The 18828-nt window shown below is 33.5% G+C and overlaps 1 protein-coding gene across 1 annotated transcript in view; it reads left to right on the forward strand.

Annotated features, from left to right (window-relative positions):
• The window catches only part of ADGB (androglobin), a 141139-nt gene that overhangs the window by 88250 nt on the left and 34061 nt on the right, over positions 1-18828 (forward strand). Inside the window, exons 22-27 of the mRNA XM_033095014.1 lie at positions 356-493; positions 2019-2112; positions 6972-7106; positions 7625-7778; positions 10962-11149; positions 15759-15943. Of these exons, the coding sequence (XP_032950905.1) occupies positions 356-493; positions 2019-2112; positions 6972-7106; positions 7625-7778; positions 10962-11149; positions 15759-15943 (894 nt within the window). The remainder of the gene's footprint in view (positions 1-355; positions 494-2018; positions 2113-6971; positions 7107-7624; positions 7779-10961; positions 11150-15758; positions 15944-18828) is intronic.

An 18828-nucleotide genomic window follows, 5' to 3' on the forward strand; every position in this document is an offset into this window, starting at 1 on the left:
GTTTTATTGTTCCTGACCTTACAAATATGAAAGTCACTCATCTGTACAGTATGATTTGAGGAATTCTGGGAAGATCTTCTGATCCAAGTAACACTCCTTTCCTCCTCTCCCAATAATCCATTTCTACCATTGATCAATAGTAGTTCACTACAGTGGCAATACTTAGCGTGTTATCCTTCTCTAGAATGTTTACTTTCTGAAGAAGGACCACATACAGAGGGCAATGTTTAATATGATGACAAATCTATCATTGTGGCACTTTATATGTCAAAGGACGTTAGTAGTTAAGGGCATTGAAAATTGTGGAAGGGGTTAAATATAATTTTCAGTCTAAAAGTTGTTTTTCTCTTTCCAGAAGAATTGGTAGATGTTAAATATTGTGTGCCAGTAAGTGATAGAGAGTATTATCCTGAGGAAGTAGCAGCAGCAATTAAAATTCAAGCCATGTGGAGAGGGACTTATGTCAGAATGCTTATGAAAGCTAGGACACCAGGTATGAATTTTCAATCATTTATAAAATGACATTGCCTATATAAGAGTGAATATTTGTGTGTTAATGAAAATTATTTTAGAGTCATCCTACTTTAAGGATAGGCTAATTGTGTTTGATGCTATACATTTTGAAATTTCTTGAGCTTAGGATGCATGTCAGTAACACTCACTCTCTTGTTCCCAGAATTTAGCACAGTACCTGGTACAGAGTAGGCACATGACAAATACTTGCTGAAAAAAAATGAATGAATGAATTGAATGAAAAAGCTGCCATGTATGTCCACAATGACATACATTTAGAAGACATAAAATGCATTTTAATTGCATTAGTATATTTATTAAATCAAATATATTTATGCATATACAATAAACTATTTTATGAAAAGGTTTATTCCAATAGCCTGAAGTAAGACACTGCAGAGGCAAAAATATATCCAAGTATTTTCATTCTGCATTTTCTGTTTACATTTTCATAGGAAAAGCCTTATCTCTAACAGAATTCTTTCAGTAGATTGAAACATTTTATTGTAAAAGTGTCTCTTTTTGAAACATTTAATTAGAATAACCAAAATGTTTATCTGAGCAGTAAAAATGACACATACACAAATGTAAAATAAACTACATTGCATAGTTTTGTGATATAGAAATATTACTGTAGCCTTATTTTTATATTTTTTCTATTAGAAAAAACAATTACAAGTTTATCAAAGTAAATATATGGTAAAATATAATTTTCTTGTCCACATATGCTGCAAAAATTATATTCATACAATGATTTTCTTTCTCTTTATAGAGACAAAACTTGAGCAATTTACTAATGTTTTGACAGTGCTTCCATTTCTTTTACTCAACACATATATTGAATTACTTGTGTGTACAGTGCTGTTCTAGATTCTGGCCTTATAGAAATCAATAAAACTGACAAAGTTTCTGCTCTAATGAATCTTGTGGTAGTAGGCATACAGTAGACAAGTAAATATATTAAGAAATCAATTTCAAATACTGGTCAGTACTATGAAAAAATTAAGATAGGATAATCAGAAAAAACTGTCAGTTTTGACATGTTAAATTTAAAGTAGTTACTATGGATTTTTTTGCCAAATCATTTACTCTTAAGCCATCTGTGGATTATGCTTTAGACAAAACTTTAGTGGAATCCTAGTAGTCACTGCCTTTTAGAAAAATTAGATGAATTCTTTTTTCTGACATAAGAATTTTCATAAGGAATTTTTGGTGTGATCAAGATCTGATGTAAACTCATTGATAATTATTTCCATTAAATCAGAGGCTATTTTATGATTCTTAACTTAAAAATGAAAGGAAACAGCATAAAATGGTGAACAAAGCTCTCAACTAGAGTTTTATAACTTTATATTTTAAACATGATTTTGCTGCTAATAAAGCCTGTGACTTGGGTACCACCTTACTCGTGTGTTTCAACTTCTGTAAAAAGAGGGCTTTGAACAAGATAATCCTTCAGGCACCTTACAGCTTTTATATTGTTGTATTTTTATCATTGTTTTTAGACACAAAGGAAAATACCAGTGTTGCAGATACTCTTCAAAAAGTTTGGGCTGTACTGGAAATGAATATAGAACAGTATGCAGTTTCCCTCTTGAGGTAAAGTAGTATGATATTTCTTTTTTTCTTACATTTCTATTTTTCAATTACAGTTGACATACAATAATATATTCAGTATAAATGTACAGCATAGTGATTAGACATTTATATAATTTATGAAGTGATCACCCTGATAAGCCTAGTACCCATTGGACACCATACATAGTTATTACAATGTTATTGACTATTTTCCCTATGCTGTACTTTACACCCCCCCGATTGTTTTTATAATTGGCAATTTGTACATCATAAACCCTTCCCCTTTTTCATTGATTCCCCCAACCATCTCCCATCGGTCAACCATCAATTTGTTCTGTGTATGAGTTTGTTTCTATTCTGTTCGTTTGTTTATTTGTTTTTAGATTCCACATATAAGTGAAATCATGTGGCACTTGTCTTTTTCTGTCTGACATGTTATTACAGTATTTTGGTATCCTTCAAATTCCACTTCAAATGCTACCATATTCATTGAGTTTTCCCTCATCACTATAGCTTAAAACACACCATCGCTTCTGAACTTCCACAATATTTTATCTGAAACATTTCTATGGTACTTAATATTTTTTGCTTGTCTTAATTGAACTTATCTAAAATTTAAAGCAGAAATCCTCTGAGAAGCAGAACAGAGTTTTCTGAAGTCTTACAGTGCTGTGGACACAACAGTTATAGTTAAGGACCTGCTAGACGTGGGAACTCCAGTAAACAAGTAAAGTTGTCAGCTGAAATCTCTGGAGGGTAACACTCTAGAAACAGGGACCAATCGGAAGGACTAAGCCTCACAAAAACTGCATTCTAGCCACAAACCACGTGCAAGACAAGATAAAATCTGAACAAAAGAAAGAGAAAATCATACATATGTATATGAAAGAAGCAGACCCTCTGGTGATGTTGGAGTTAGCAGACAAAATCTCTAAAGATAACTATTATGAAAATACCCAAGAAAATAAAGAATAAAGAAAGGGAAAATAGTTCAAAAGTTTAGAATAATAAAGCACAGTTAAATGGAAATTACATAAATGAAATTTTTAATAACTGAAACTAAAAACTTTTTAATGGTTTTTCGTGGGCCAGGCAGGATAGAAGAGCTTAGTGAACTGGGAGATAGGTCAACGGACAAATATGTCCAAACTGAAGCGCAGGGGGAATGAGTGGAAAATAAGACAAAAGCATAAAGGACATGTGGGACATGCTCAAAAAGTATATTGTCTATGTAATTATAGTCCCAGCATGTAAAAAGATAATGGTTGCAAACTTTCCAAAACTGAGAAAACACATCAACCCATATTTTCAAGAGCATCTGCATACAGACACCGTGCAAGAAGGATGCAAAGAAAACCACACCTGAAAACCAAAGGCCAAAAGAAAGACCTTCAAAGCAGCCAGAGAAATAAGACTTATCTTCAAAGGACAATTAGAATTTATTGGGAGTAAATTCATGACCTTAGCAATGCAGAAATTGGATAAAAGGCTTTAAAGAGTTCTAAGGTTCTAGTGTTACTATAGAAATGGTAAAAGTAATTATTTAGGTGATACTCAAATAGGGCAAGGATGCGTCATATATTCTTTAGCGATGTACTAATGGATTAACTAGTGAATTTAAGAAGAAATAAGATGAATCTTACACATCTTCCAGAGATTAGAAAAAGAGGAAATGTTTCTGAACTCATAATCTTGATAAAAAACTCAACACGGACAGTACAGTAAATGAAACTGTAAACCAATAACCCTTTAAACGTTGATGCAAAAATATGTTCTAAAACTAGCAAATTAAGGTCAGAGTTACATAAATAGTATAATACCTTATAGTCAAGTGGGCCTCCCACTCTCAGACATGCAATGCTGGTTTCACATTAGAAAATCTGTCATTTTAATTCAGCACATTGACGAGAAAAAGGGACAATCATTTGGTCTTCTAGGTTCAGAAAACCATTTGATAGAATTTAACATAAATTTAAAATTATTTTTTATTTTATTTTATTTTTTTTAGCAAACTAGGATTACAAAAGACTTTCCTTAATATGTTATGGTACCTAGCATTTAAAAAGCCTACCATAAACATGACTGGTGATGAAATTCTGAAAGCTCTTGCTGAGTTTGGGAGTGAGACAAAGATGCCTGCTTGACCACTTATATTCAAAATAATCCTAGAATAATTCCAAGAAGAGCAAAAAGACAATAAAGCAAAATAAAAGTCGTTAGGATTTGAAGGGAAAAATAAAACCACCACTGTTTACAGATGATATAACTGTATGTGCAGAAAATACCAAAAAAATATACAGAAAAGTTATTAGCCTTAATGAGAGAATTAAGAAAAATTGTTGATATAAGGTCAACATAAAATAACAATTGCGTTCCTATTTATAAGCAAGAGACAAATAGAAAATTATATATAAAATACATAAAAATTTAAAATAACCAAAAATTAATGAAAAAGAATTTCATGATGAACGAAATATCAAAATTTGAAATACAGAGAAAATCCAAATCTGTGCTTACCCAACCCTGAGAACGAGTGCCTCACTCACCTCACCCATTCCTGGCCCAGGGCTACTGCTGTGGTCTGATAATCCAGCTTGATCACTTTGACTTCAGAACCCCAGTTTTCTAAAAGGGGTCCTCTTTTGTTTACGATTCCAATTGTACACATGCTCACAGAGAGCACAAACCTTCTTCTCCAACCCGCTTCTGCAGCTCTGGGTCAGCAATTGTACCTAATGCCGAACTTTCAGGTAAATGAAGTGCTAAAATCATGAGCTCTGCTATTAAGGAGACAGGTAAGTTCACTATGGAGGTATATTTGAAACACGGGCATAACGTCTTCAGGGGACTGGCGTGTCTCTCCATATGAGCTTTCCACCATGGCTGGGAGCATTTCCCAGAAACTCAGCAAACGTCCAATATAGGGGCCATGCTCTTTCAATAGTTGTACGCCTGTGTCTATTGGACGGATACAACTGACAAGTCTGACTGATCTTTAAACTTAAATGCCAGGAGCATCCAAAACTACCACTCATCCTAGCAGACATTAATTACATGGTCAAGAGCACAGCTTTTAGTGTCAGACCTAATGCTAATGTCAGCCCTATTAATTATCAGATATGTGGCCTGGGGTAAGTTTCTTATCCTCTCTGAAATTAAAATTAAAATGTTTTTTATCTGTAATATTCAGTATAATATCTACCTCACAGTACTATTTTATTATAAAGCTGTAAAGATCAATTAAGGTAACACACAGGAAACATACTTAGCACAATGCTATAAACTGAGCTCATACAGAACATTAGCCATTATACATATTGCTAATTTTCTTACTGCTACATGGGGGAACTTTGAGGTCCTGGAGACTAACCTTTCATTCTCAGATCTCAAGGGGTAGAACTTCCCCAAGTCTACTTTGGGCAAGGCTCAATTTACCAATACAACTTTCGCTCTGTCCTAGGATTCATTATTAAAATAAAATCTTTCAAGCCTGTCAAGGATAACTCTCTGGGTCATTCAAGATATTCCACATGGTACACCAAGATTTTGATGGCCCTATGTTCATTAGAATCCTGCGGTATATGAAAGAGGGTAGAAAGTAGTACAGGAACAATGACGGACAGTAGCCTCTAAATCCCACCCTTATCTTAGAGTGGTGGTGAGTCCTGTCACAGCCGGTTCAGGCCCTGCTTAGTTCCTGGTGTTGGCTCAGCCAACAGCCACATTTAGATTAAGCCAGCCCCCATGTGATTGGCAGTGGTGCTCAGCATTGCCAGACCGCCACATTATAGTTCCTCGTTAGGGTGATGGGTTATTATCATCCAAACTGGGACACTTTTACAGGCAGAAGGAGCACTCGTAATAATTATGCCAGGGCTATGAGCATAAACCAGCACTGCTCCAGGCAAACCAGGATACATAGTCCATCTTTGTTCTTTGTGACTATTTTAAAAGGCTTAAAACCCTTCCAAATACAAACGTATCAATTTCCTCCCACCACCAAAGACCAATGATCTTATGTATCATGAGAATCCTGTCCTCCATGAGACGCTCCATGACTTCCCATGGATGGTACATTCAGCCATCTACCTTCTGGAAGCCAAGAGCAGCTCTAGCTCTGTGTAGACCTCTAATAGGAAGCCATTTTCTATGGCCGTTATGGTTTCCATCCCAGCTAATACCAGGGACGTTATATAAAAGGCCCTAGATTCCTGGCGCTACTGAGGATAGATCCAGTTCCTGGCAGGGTGGGAAGGATAGGACCCGGAGAATCCCTCACATCACCCTCATCATGTTCCAGAATATGCCACAGCCTTCCAGGGGGAAAACATGGAGAAAACTCAGCCAATATTTCTTTAACCAGTTGCTTGCAGTACTCCCTCATGTAACAGAAATCATGTAAAAGGAGAACTCTGCACTCTTCCCTTGTTCAAGTTTTTTTTTTTTTTCAATTTATTTTTCCAAATCCATTCCTCACTTTACACTGCATTCTAGTATCAATTCTTTATGTTAACTCCAGAACTTTAGTGGCTCCTACCTAGTTTTATTACTAGTTTTCCTACCATTATAGCTTCAACATTGGTGCTGATTTTCAACCTGTAAACACAATTACTCCCTCAGTCATGAATTAGATTTTCCCTTGACTACGAAACTCAGACAACTATGGGCACCTTTGAGAGACATCTTTCATCACCAACCTGGAATGGTCTCCTCTACCTTGGTTCCATGCTCCATGAGCCCCACAGCCGTTTGTTCAAGGACTCAATGCAGCCACCAATAGACTGTAATATTTTATGCTAATTTTTGCCTGTTTCTTTTTTGTAAATAGAAAATAGAGGTTGCTTTTGCCATTGGTACTTAAGTTATTTTTACATTCCTAGACTAATGTTTAAAAGCAAGTGCAAGTCTATTGAATCTTATCCATGCTATCAAGATGAAGAAACGAAGGTTGTTTTTGCCGACTATACTGTGAGTTATGGAGACCAGCCACCAAATAGTTGGTTCATAGTATTCAGGTGAGGCTATCATATATTAGCAAATGATGTCACCTTTAAATGGCTCGCAGTATTCAGATGTGTGGAGTTTTATTTATGATAATAGTAGAAATATGACATTTTAGGTTGCTTTCACAACTTAGTTAAAATATCTTCCACGTTTGCTATGCATAAATGAGATACAGAAAATTTTATCTGTGTTGTCTTAAACAAAATATGATGAATGTGAAGTTAATTAGAACTTTTTATGAGTATGATAACAATATTGTAATAAATTCATGTGCTTTCAGTACAGAAAGAAATCATTTAATTTCTAAGCATATTAGGTAAAAGTTACAAATTACAAAAATTGGATTTCTTAAAGGGTTTGCATTTCAATCACAAAATAATATGTTAATAGTTTTTAAAGGAAAACAATAGGTGTACCTCATAGTTATTTGGAACTTTAAACTTATGTTTTTATTTCTTAGCATCAAACCTAATTTCAAACTTTCTTTATGATTCATGCCAAGGGAAAGTTCATGCTTTTGTAATTACAGAGAAACATTTCTGGTTAATCAAGATATGGTTTTGGTCCCCAAAGTATATACTACACTCCCAAACTGTATGCTCCACGTTGTTAATAATGACACAATGGAACAAGTGCCAAAGGTGTTCCATAAAGTGGTGCCTTATCTTTATACCAAGAATAAGGTAGGTGCAAAATTTGTTCTTTCTGTATGATAGAATGGCGGTGAGAAGCCAGAACTTTGTAGAAGTTTCAGAAGGTAGAGTAGATATGCCTTCAATCTACTTAACAGAGGAATAATGTCCAGGTCTTTTTCTATAGAAGTTGCATTGATTTGACAGCAGTAGGTACTTAATGTGAATGCTAGAACATTCCCCTCTCAGGCCTCTTCTTCTCTCCAAAGAAAATAAGACAAAAGGAAAGCATTAGAAATTCTCATTGTTAAGATCATGCAAAACCTTAATGTAGAAATGGAGCTAAAGAGCTCATTTAGTCCTATCCTTACACCAAATCAGAGTTATCTCAGTTTCCCACTAGGTTTTTATTCTATTCCTAAATATTTCAAGGGACTGATTACACAGCCACTTACCACCCCCGGTCTTTTCTATGGCTACAGATTCCTTCCAAATATAGGAGCACTAGTCACATTACTGCCTCTGAGTGATAGACCTTGATCTCTGACATTCACTTAAATCATGTTGCGTCTCTGTTATTTGAATCTTATCTTTGTATGTTTGGTCATTTCCTCCGAGAAGGAAGCATGACAAAAAATAGTGTATACCTGCCCTGAAAGCCAGGTGATCTATTTAGTTGTGATCGTCCATTCTTTAGCTGTGTGGCTTTGAACTTCTTCATTTTTCTCTTTGAGTTGTGGTTATAATTGACTTCCAAGGTTCACATCAGCCTATGATTCTATGCATTATTTTGCACAAATTAAGACGTACCTATCTAATGAGTACTGATTTATAGGAATGAAGGAAAAAGAAAAAGTTTGTTGATTTCGTAAAAAAGTCAATAGCTCTTTTGAGTGGTTTTAAGGATTTTTAAAATAAGACTTTATGTTTTAGAGCAGTTTCACCTTCACAGAAAAATTGAGACCTAGATTTCCTTTTGAATATAAACATTTGTTTATTTTGTAATTGGAAATTTAAAAAAATCCCAACAATCCATATGGAAAAAATGATTTAATGGAAGAGAAGACTCTATCAAGGTCATAGATAGCATCAAATTCTAGAAATGAGCTCTTGGCTTTCTTGATAAATATACTGATATTAGTCATTGACACTTAATTTTGGTAAGGACCGTTAAAGGTTATTTAGTTGAACCAAATAAGAATCTGATACTTGTTTACATCTAGCATACTTTGTTTAGGTTTGGTTTGGTTTGGTTTGGTTTTTATTTTTAGCTCCACTGAAGACCTTTCTTCGGAGACTACGTTTGAACTTTGAAGATAGCTCTAAATGATGCATTTTGAGTCAATATGCAGAAAGATATTCTTTCTCCATTTAACTATTATTCCTAAATTGCAAATTCAGGATTACAACAAACATAGCCACTCCCTGTCGCTAATAACTCATCTCCTCTATCCTCTCATTTTAACTCATTTTAGAAAACACATTGAGAGAACGGGGAGGAGAATGTAGATCTGTGTGAACAGGAGAATAGTTTCAACGGTCCCTTTTGTGGTATGGTTTTCCTCTCTTAATGATTCCTGATCTTTGAGTATTTCTCCAAATTATCTATGTCCCTTCTTAGTTACGGTTCTCAGAATTGAATGCAGCCTTTAAAGGAAATTTTGACCCATCTAAATATAAGGAAGATCATGACTCCATTGTCTTGTAGCCAATGATTGTATTGGCATTTGGCACCTGCAGGCATTTTGACACATATGTAACCTATTTTAGGTCAACATTTTTCAATGTATATCCACAGAACTAGTGTTCGTCAAGATAGTAATTTATTTTATGTAAAAATAAAGTGTTCTAAGGTTAAAAAAATAAAAACACAGTGTTAAAATAGTTTTCATTCAGAATCATTTGCCATATTTTTTCATAATAGTTCAAAAACCATAAACTGTGATTTGGAACACTCATCTATAAGATCTCTCAGTACAGGGTATTCTATTATGCTACTATTTTACTCAAGAGTCTTGAAATCATTTAGAATAATTCAGGTCCTCTCTTACAATCCTGTCATCACTGGTTTGGCCTTAAGTTTTCACTTACCGATATCTATTCTACCATTTCATGACGACTTATTTCCCCTCTTAAAATTATTCTCTGAGACAAACACAAAATAAGTCATATGATTTTGTATTGCTTTTTAATGCATAAGTATGACAAGCTCAAATAATAATTAAAATAGCAATAAATCTGTGCATTACACTTTGCAAGTAAAAATGGCATACATGATTTTTCTTCCTTTTTCATTGCCCCAGACATAATATCAAAAGGTCCATATTGGTGTGGCAACTCTCATCTCATTATGAGTATTGGAATTCTGGTTAATATTCTTAGACATTTATTGCAATGTTCTGAATTCATTCTGTCTTGTATGTTTGTAAGTTTTGCTTTTGGAAATCTAAACACCTCAGACAGCCTGCTCTGCCACTGAGAGCAACTGGAATGCAAATCTGTTTTTTTCTTCCTTATTAGGATTATCTGGAATTATAAAGTCAGAATTATTTTGAGCTTTTGTATCTCATTATGATATTACGGTTCTTTGTATCTCGTTATCATCTCTTGCTTCACTGACTCCTTGGCCAGATATCCAATTATGTTGAATCAAGGTATCGCCCACTATGACATTATCACTTTCCCAAGATTCTTACCTGCTTCTTTTCTCCAATCTAAAGAACTGATCTCCAGACTCACATCTGGATTTCATGGAACCAGATATGCTGTTAATTTGATAGATTTACTTGCTAATTGTCATCCCAAGGGAACTACATTTTCATAAATTCTTCTGCTTTTCTCATCTCATATTTAGAAAGATAATTCTGAGAAGACAAGGAAATTAAGTAGGAAGCTATTGGGCTACTCCAGGATGACACAATGATAAAAATCTGCCTTAGGAACCATTAAAAGAATTAGAAGAAAATATAGTAATTATCCACTACAGTTAAGCATGGTGTTTACAGCTAGGGAGCCATACCTCAAAAGTGTTAGAGTTATTCATTTTTTCTGTAAACATGTAAGATGGTGCTTTCTAAGTGGGATTTCAAAACATAATGCTAGTTATTTGATGTTTATCAAAAGATCTTGGGATCTTTATACATATCAAGGTAATACAGCATTTTAGTACTGTTAAACCATACATTATACTTTGAAGAGACAGTGTAACTTCTGTGTAATTCTTCTTTCTTATAGAAAGGATACACCTTTGTGGCTGAAGTATATACTGGTGACACACATGTATCTGCCTCACGATGGAAATTGCGTCTCATTGGTTCTTGTAATCCACTCCCATGCCTCTCTCGAGACTTTCCATGCAATACCTTTGCCATAAAGGAAATCAGAGACTACTATATACCCAATGATAAGAAAATCTTATTCAGGTATAAGTACATGACAGAAGGGGAAATGCGTTCCTTTTAAAATATTAAATTTTTATTTTATTATTTTATTTTAAACAATATTATTAAAAAATAATAAATTATATAGTAAAACTTGGAGTCACTTTCTACACTCTCTTGGAAACAATTAATTTAGGGAATAATGTGAGTATAAAGTGCTATGTAGGATCAAGCCTATGTGGTTACATATAATGGTAATGATACTTTCTTAGTCTTCATTCTATTTGACTTTTGTTAAACATCCTTCATAATACTCCTTCCTCTTAGTACTTCCTCCTTGTTCTGCTTGATCTTTGGCTAGTCTCTTGTGTGGGTTTCTCCTTACCTGCCAACTAAACTTTCCATGAATGGCCTTATTATGGGCTCCACTCTCTTTCATTAATCAGTCCTTTTGATTCTAATTTTGGCATACCTCTGGTCTCTATGCCCTCTCTCTAGTCTCAATGTACTTCTACTATTTCAGGGCCTCATTATATTTTGTCTATAGAAATACTGTTTTCTGGAACCCATGGCTCCATTATATTCCTCTCTCTCTCTCTCTCTCTCTGTCTCTCTCTCTCTCTCTCTCTCTCTCTCTCTCTCTCTCTCCTTATGAATTTACATATCCATTGTTTACTACCACAATGGTTGCCTTCCTAATACAGATTTAAAAATGTGATTTCCCTTCTTTAAAATCTTTGACAAGTTTCCATTGGCTGTAGAATAAAATCCAAACCACACTGTATGATGTTTAACACTTTTACCCAGCCACCACACATGTGGTGCCTGATGAAAATAAACACCATCTCCTGATATATATGCCATGTGATTTTATTTTGCTCACGCCTTTTCTCTTGTCTTGGGATATCCTGTCTCCAGTTCTCTACGTAGCAAAATCTATCACTTTTAATGATGATTTTCAATAGCCAGATCCTTTGTGCTTAAACTTCCAAATACAATAAATAGTTGGTCCTGGTCATATTTCTATAGTCCTTTCTTCTTTCTGAGAATATGACATATTAAATTTTAGCTGGTTAATTTCACATCAGCTTTTCTGAGAATTAACATTTATTGAAGGCAGGAACCATGTCTTATCAATATACGAGTAGGACCTAACATAGTGCCGGATACATAACTGTCGTTTATTAAATATTTGGTGTTATTAAGTGAGTTGTTAGAATACTTATCATCTGTTTTTAATATATACACAAAAATTTTGGAAAATTAGTCATTCATAATCAAAAAACCCGGAAACAATTATTATTAGTGTTCTGTTGTATTTTCTTATAGTGTTTTTTCTACTCACACTTTAAAATTATTAAAATCATAACATAATTAAAGTTTTGTAATCTGATCTTTTTACTTAACATTATAGTGTGAGCATTTCTCGATGTCATTAAGACATTTTGTGAACTCTTTTTCATGATTGTCTAGTAAACATTCATATGGATATACAATAATTTACTTGGTTATTGGTTATTCTTTATTGTTATAAATTTTCATTTTTTCTACAGTATGAATAGAGAGGTGACAGGTATATTTTATTGTTAAATATTAAATTTCTGATTATTGTCTAAGGATTACTAAAGAGATTATATGTTTTAAAGACTCCATACATATTGGTAAATTGATTTTCCAAAGAAACACCTAACTATTTTGACAATATATAAGCAAATAATAATTTATTATACTCTGGATGATTTTTCCCTTTAAAATTCTTATTTATTTGTACTTTTAAACTTGTTTCCCTTTAAAAAATATAAGTACATTTTTGGAATAAAAATGGTCAGCAATAAAATTAAATTACAGAACAATATATACAGTATATTCCAAGTATGTTTTCTGACATTTATATTTGTCAATATATTCTATGTGTAAGTAAAAGTTTAGAGAAAATACTAAAAGAAAACATGTAAACTGAGGACAATAGCAGGGATGAAAGATTCTCTTTTCAATCTGGCTGCTTCTTGTAATATATTTGCTTATTGCCGATTAGAAAGAAAGCAAGAAAAAGAAGGAAAGAAGGAAGGAAATACACCAGTAACTGAAAATAAGAATTGTGATAAAAATATTTTAACTACTATGATAGGAAACCATTGTATGGCATAGTGGGGTCACTATAAACCAAGAAGTGATATTTAACCTGATACCTAAGTTAGTCCCAGAAGCTGGTCCTAAAGCTGTCAAGTAGAGGGGACCATGAGGCGGGAACTCCTTGAAAAGTGTATGTGAAAGTTCATAAATTAAAGAGAAGATAACCTTTTCAGGGAACTAAAGACATTTGTTTTATTTGCTAAGTGGGGTTCCAGGGTACTGTGACAAGTGGGAAGGCCTGAGAGATTAGCAGAGCCCGTACCCGAAGGGCTTCAGAAGGCAAGAGATTTAGATTTTACCTTAGAAGCAATGAGACACTTTGAAGTGTTTTAAGAAAAATAGCATTAATAAACTTGGGTTAGAAAATTATGTCTGCAAAGCATGAATTGAAAACACTTTAAATATAATTTCTAAGAACAGAAAAAAATGTTAGAACCATATTATTTTGAAATTAAACTTAATCACAAAAGGTATGGAATATGAAAAACAAGTGGTCACTCAAAAGACTGCAGTGCATTGAATGGATGACGGGGAGCATAACTGGAGACAGGGAAACCAGCCAGGTAGAAGCTTTGAAACAACCCAGGTGTGTGATGATGGCAACCTGGTTGCTGGGGGATGACATACCAAAGTCCCACAAACTGTCAAAGTAGATGACTTACACAACGGAAATGTATCATCTCTCTGGATGCTAGAAATATGAGAGAAAAATGTCAGCAGGGTTGGTTTCCACCAAGGGTCATGAGGGAGAAACTATTCTATGCTTTCTTCTAGTTTCTGGGGAACTCTGGTAATCTTCGGACTTCTTTGCCTGGTAGTTATCACTCCAACGTTTGCATTCATCTTCATGTAGCATTCTCCCTGTACCGCTCTGTTTCCAAATTTCCCTTTCTTATAAGAATTCCAGTTATATTGGATTAAGGCCCACCCTAATGTCCTCATTTTAACTTGATTACTTATGAAAAAGGTGACATCGTGAGGTACTGGGGGTTAGGTCTCCAATATAGCTTTTTTTTGGGGGGGGGGATACAATTTAATACATAACAATAACAGTGGATCTAGAGAGAAGAGAAGGGATTTTAAGATACCGAGGAAGTAAAATTGACAGCCTTGGTTGATTGGGACCACTGGGGTATGATTTGGGGGACTGCTGAAGAGCAGGTGTCATTTACTTAGATAGAAGTTAGAAAGCGAGGACTGTGTTTGCAGGTTGGACAATAGGAAGACAATTAATTCACTTTTAGGTGTGAAATATGATAGACCAATGAAAATGTACAATTCCCTAGGGAGTTGGGCTGGAGACACAGATTTGGGAATCATTATTCTGTTTCCTCCCATGGAAGTGCCCAGGAAAGTTTGTACAGTGAAAGTCAGGACAGAATATTAACCTTCTCTGACATTTATGGGAATGTCAATGGGAGAGAAGAAAAAAAAAAAAGCTTCCCCAAAAAGGATGTACAGAAGATGTTATGCTCATAGGGGAAGAGTTTTTAAAGAAGGGGGAAATGAGAGTTGATTCAATCTTGTCAAATTCTCCTGGGAGGTCAAGGAAGATGAGAACTGAAGTTTCTGTACGGTGGTGACAAGCTGCTTAAAACTGGCAAAAGCAAGTTTAGCACCTCGATCTGGGCAGAGTGGAGCGCTGTGAGCTATTAGAAAATGATGAGATGAGGACAGTGGAAGTTGTCTCCTTAGGTGGAGAGCTGGGGAGGAATGAAATAGAGCAACGTCTGGGCTGCAGGGTTGACTGGAGATTTTTTTTTCCATTTTCTTTTGATCTATTTTTAAGATGGATGAGACCTGCAAGTGTACAAAAAACAACAAGAGGAATCAAGTGGGGAAGTATTTAAGATACAGGAAAGAGGATATTCAGAAAAGCCAATTTTAGAGAAATGGAAAGTTGATAGGATCCTGAGCATTTGCAAGGATTCACCTAGATTAAGGGATGGGGGCAGGGGGAGAAAAAAACAAAACAAAACAAAAACATTTAATTTCATTAAGAGAGGAGTTAGGATGGAGTTAGACTGTATGTTCCAGTTTTTTTTGCCAGAGGTTCCCAACTCCCACGGTAAAGGGCGAGAATACAGGTGGTGGGTTCTACTTTTGATTTCTCTGTATTTGGGGAATCAAAGAAAACACTGTTAGCAGTGAGGCTTCAGGGGTTCCGTTTTTTGCCAGTTGTGCTCTTTGTCCACACGTAATGGAAAGGTTTGTGGTGTGGCAATAGTTTGCAGATTTCTCGAGTTTCATAAGTGAGTGCTTACCATATCCAAACAAAAAGTTACATTTCCTGTTTGGAATTTGCTGATAATAAATGTCCTATACTTATTTTATTTTACCATAGCATGCTGGGAATTTTGCCAAAGTGTATAATAGCACTAATATTTCCAGGAGTTTGGTCAACTTTGCAAAGTGGTTTTACTTTTAGATTATGTTATCAGTAAATTATAGTTTGCTTTACTTACTTAAAGGAAAGACCAATAGACTTGCTTATAAATTTGAATGTTTTTCTTTCTAGGTATTCAGTTAAAGTTGTATTGCCACATCTTGTTACAATACAGGTGCGCACATCCAAACCAGATGTATTCGTCAAGTTACAGATCCTAGAAAATGAAGAAACTACTGTGAGCACCATTGGGAAAGGCCAAGCTATACTCCCAGCATTTAACTTCATGGGGAATGAGATTACTTTGAGTTCCCAGTGTAAGTGTGGCTTTTTAGAATAGGTTATTTATAAATTGGTATTTATTTTATGGAACTGAGCTATTAATTAACGAAATAAAATTATTTCTGAAATAATGGATAACAGTGATATGGTGAGATACATATTCAATTATTTCAGTGACTTGATTCTGATTATAAAAAGAACACCAGCCTAATGTAGAAAAATAGAAAATTATAAACAAGGGAACAAGAAATCCGTTGTAATCATTCTATCCAGAAAAAAATACCCTTAATATTTTAGCTTTTATGCCTCTATTCTTCATTTTCGCATTAGCATTTTAAACAAAACTTGGATTTTACTTATTTTGATAATTGATATTTCTTCTTAAAACTATAACTTTTTTTTTCTAATTTGTGGCATTGGTTGGGACCTCCAAACGTATGTTAAATAAGAGTGATAATGATATAAGGAAATATCCTTAAATAGGAAAGCTTATAGCATTTACCATTAAGTGCTATGTTTGTTGTTGACTTCGAATAATAGCCCTTCATAAAATTTAAGAAAGTTCCTTTGAGTGATAGATAAGAATTTTAATATGGAATGGGTTTTGAACTTTATTAGTTTTCTGTGGTTTATAGACATCATTAAGTTTTTACCCCTTTAAATTTCATAAATTAGTTTTTAATTTGGAACACTTAGAATAAAACCTATTTGCTTAAGATTTTTAATACATTCCTATATTTAGAATATACTGTTTTATTTAGTTTGTTGGATCATATCAATAACTATGGGTGTTTTCCTTTGTGTATGCATTGTACACTACTCTTTTGAGGTTCTCAAGTTAGAATTATGACAAATTTTTAAAATTAATTTTGAAACTTTCAAACTTTGGAAGCCATTTAAATACTACAGGAGTCATGTGGTTTTTAATAGTTTATTAGATTTTATCTAAAAACTGTGTAAGTCTGATGTTTTCAGGGGATAAGTTTTTCTTTGTTTTTAATTGCCTTTTTAATAATTTCAATGGTTATTTTTACCAAACTTTTTTCATTTTTACAATATGTATTTTTATTTAAAAGTGACAGTTTCACTTAGTATTTCACATATATCTGCATATATCTGTATACAGGATTCTTTTAACCTTTTAAAATTTCTTCTGGATATTTTTGCATAACCATTTTTAAATATTATTTATTTGGGTTTTTAAAATGTATTTTAGATCAGACTTTTAAGAGATTTCTCTGTTTTTGATTTATTAGATTGAATTTGGATTCATCAATCAAGCCTAATGGCTCTTTTAGATTTATAACCTATTTTATAGATATTCATATTTATCATTTAAACCTTTCCTTATACTTTTAAATTTTATCTATTGTTCTTTATTCTAGTTTCACTAGTTGAAAGTTTAGTTCATGTTTCAAGTTTTATTTTTAAATAAACAAATTTAATAATGTACATTTTCCCAGTTTAGCTATATATATTATATTTGTAGGAAGCCAGAATGCCCATTTTATATATAGTGTTATAATAGTTGGCCAAGGCTTATTATTTAACTTTGATTTTCTCTTTAATTTTAAACATTTATAAATTTTTGCAATTTCCAAATAATAAAATTAATTGTCTGGCTAGTCTTTTGTTATTAATATCTAATTAAATTTTGTAGAGTTAAAGAGTGTGGCTTATCTATTTTCTATTTTGGGAATTTGATGCTTTCCCTGTGACTTGATTCAAATCAGTTTTGGTTAGTGTTACACTGAGGTTTGTAAAGAAAACATATGCTCTATTTTGGAGATAAATAGTTTGATGTCTAAATACACACACTCTCTAATAAAAATAAAACTTGCTAATTGTGATATTTAAAAATTTCAAGATTGTCACATTTCATCTTACTGGCATGTAAGTTTTTGAGAAAAGTGTGTTAAGATCTCTACGTTCTTTGTAAAATCTGTAAATATTTATGTCTAGTATTTTTTTAGTTTTGCATATTTCTATGCTGTGTTGCCAGTTGCATCAAGTTCCACGTTTGCTTTATATATTTTGATATGTTGTATTTTTAAAATGAATATAAAGCAGCCTTTCAACTTTAATAGGTTGTCTGATATTAACATTGATTCTTCCATTTATCATTTGCCTGTTCATTTGTGTTCTTCCATTTAGTCTTTCAGTCCTTCTCTAATAAATGGATATTTTTTGCTACTCAGTCCAAGATTCTAGTCTCTAAAATAAAGTAATATAATTCATCTACATTTATTTGGATAATATGCTTTTCCTGAATTCTGCCATTATGTTTTATTTTATGGTTGAGTATATCTTCTCATTGACATTTGCATAACTATTTGGTAGTCAGCACTCTTCCTGAACTCCTAATAGTGTTTATGTTCATACATTAAGTGTACAAGAAAATTACTAAAAACAACTGTCTTGTTATTTATATTACTTATTACTAATATAATAATATTAATAATATTAATAATATTATTATATGTTTATTTTAGTTTTATTTATATGTTTCTTTTTTTTCTTTTTTAAAATAGATGTACCCAAAGCTCAACTCTTTTTCCTCTCTTATTAATCCTGGCAACAATATGTGAGTTGTCATTAGCCCAGGGATATGTCTTTCCAATATGAATAAGAATTTGGAGGAGCAGAGAATTGAGAAGACCACTGCTCACATTTCCATCACAATACACTAGTTTTACCTGTTCTAGAAGTTCATGAAATTGAAAGCATGTAAATAGTCTTTCTCACTGGTATTTTTTGCTCAGTATAATGTTTTTAAGATACATACATGTTGCTATGTATGCTTTTTATATTGTGGAGTATTATGCTGTCGTGTGGAGTCTAGATTATGCTTTCTGCATTGAAAGAGTTTGAATTTTCTTCTGGCGGACAGTTTATATTTACAGTTTATCTTAATCCTATC

The sequence above is a fragment of the Rhinolophus ferrumequinum genome, chromosome 3 (genome assembly GCF_004115265.2).
Source record: "Rhinolophus ferrumequinum isolate MPI-CBG mRhiFer1 chromosome 3, mRhiFer1_v1.p, whole genome shotgun sequence".
In the NCBI taxonomy this organism is placed as follows: Eukaryota; Metazoa; Chordata; class Mammalia; order Chiroptera; family Rhinolophidae; genus Rhinolophus; species Rhinolophus ferrumequinum.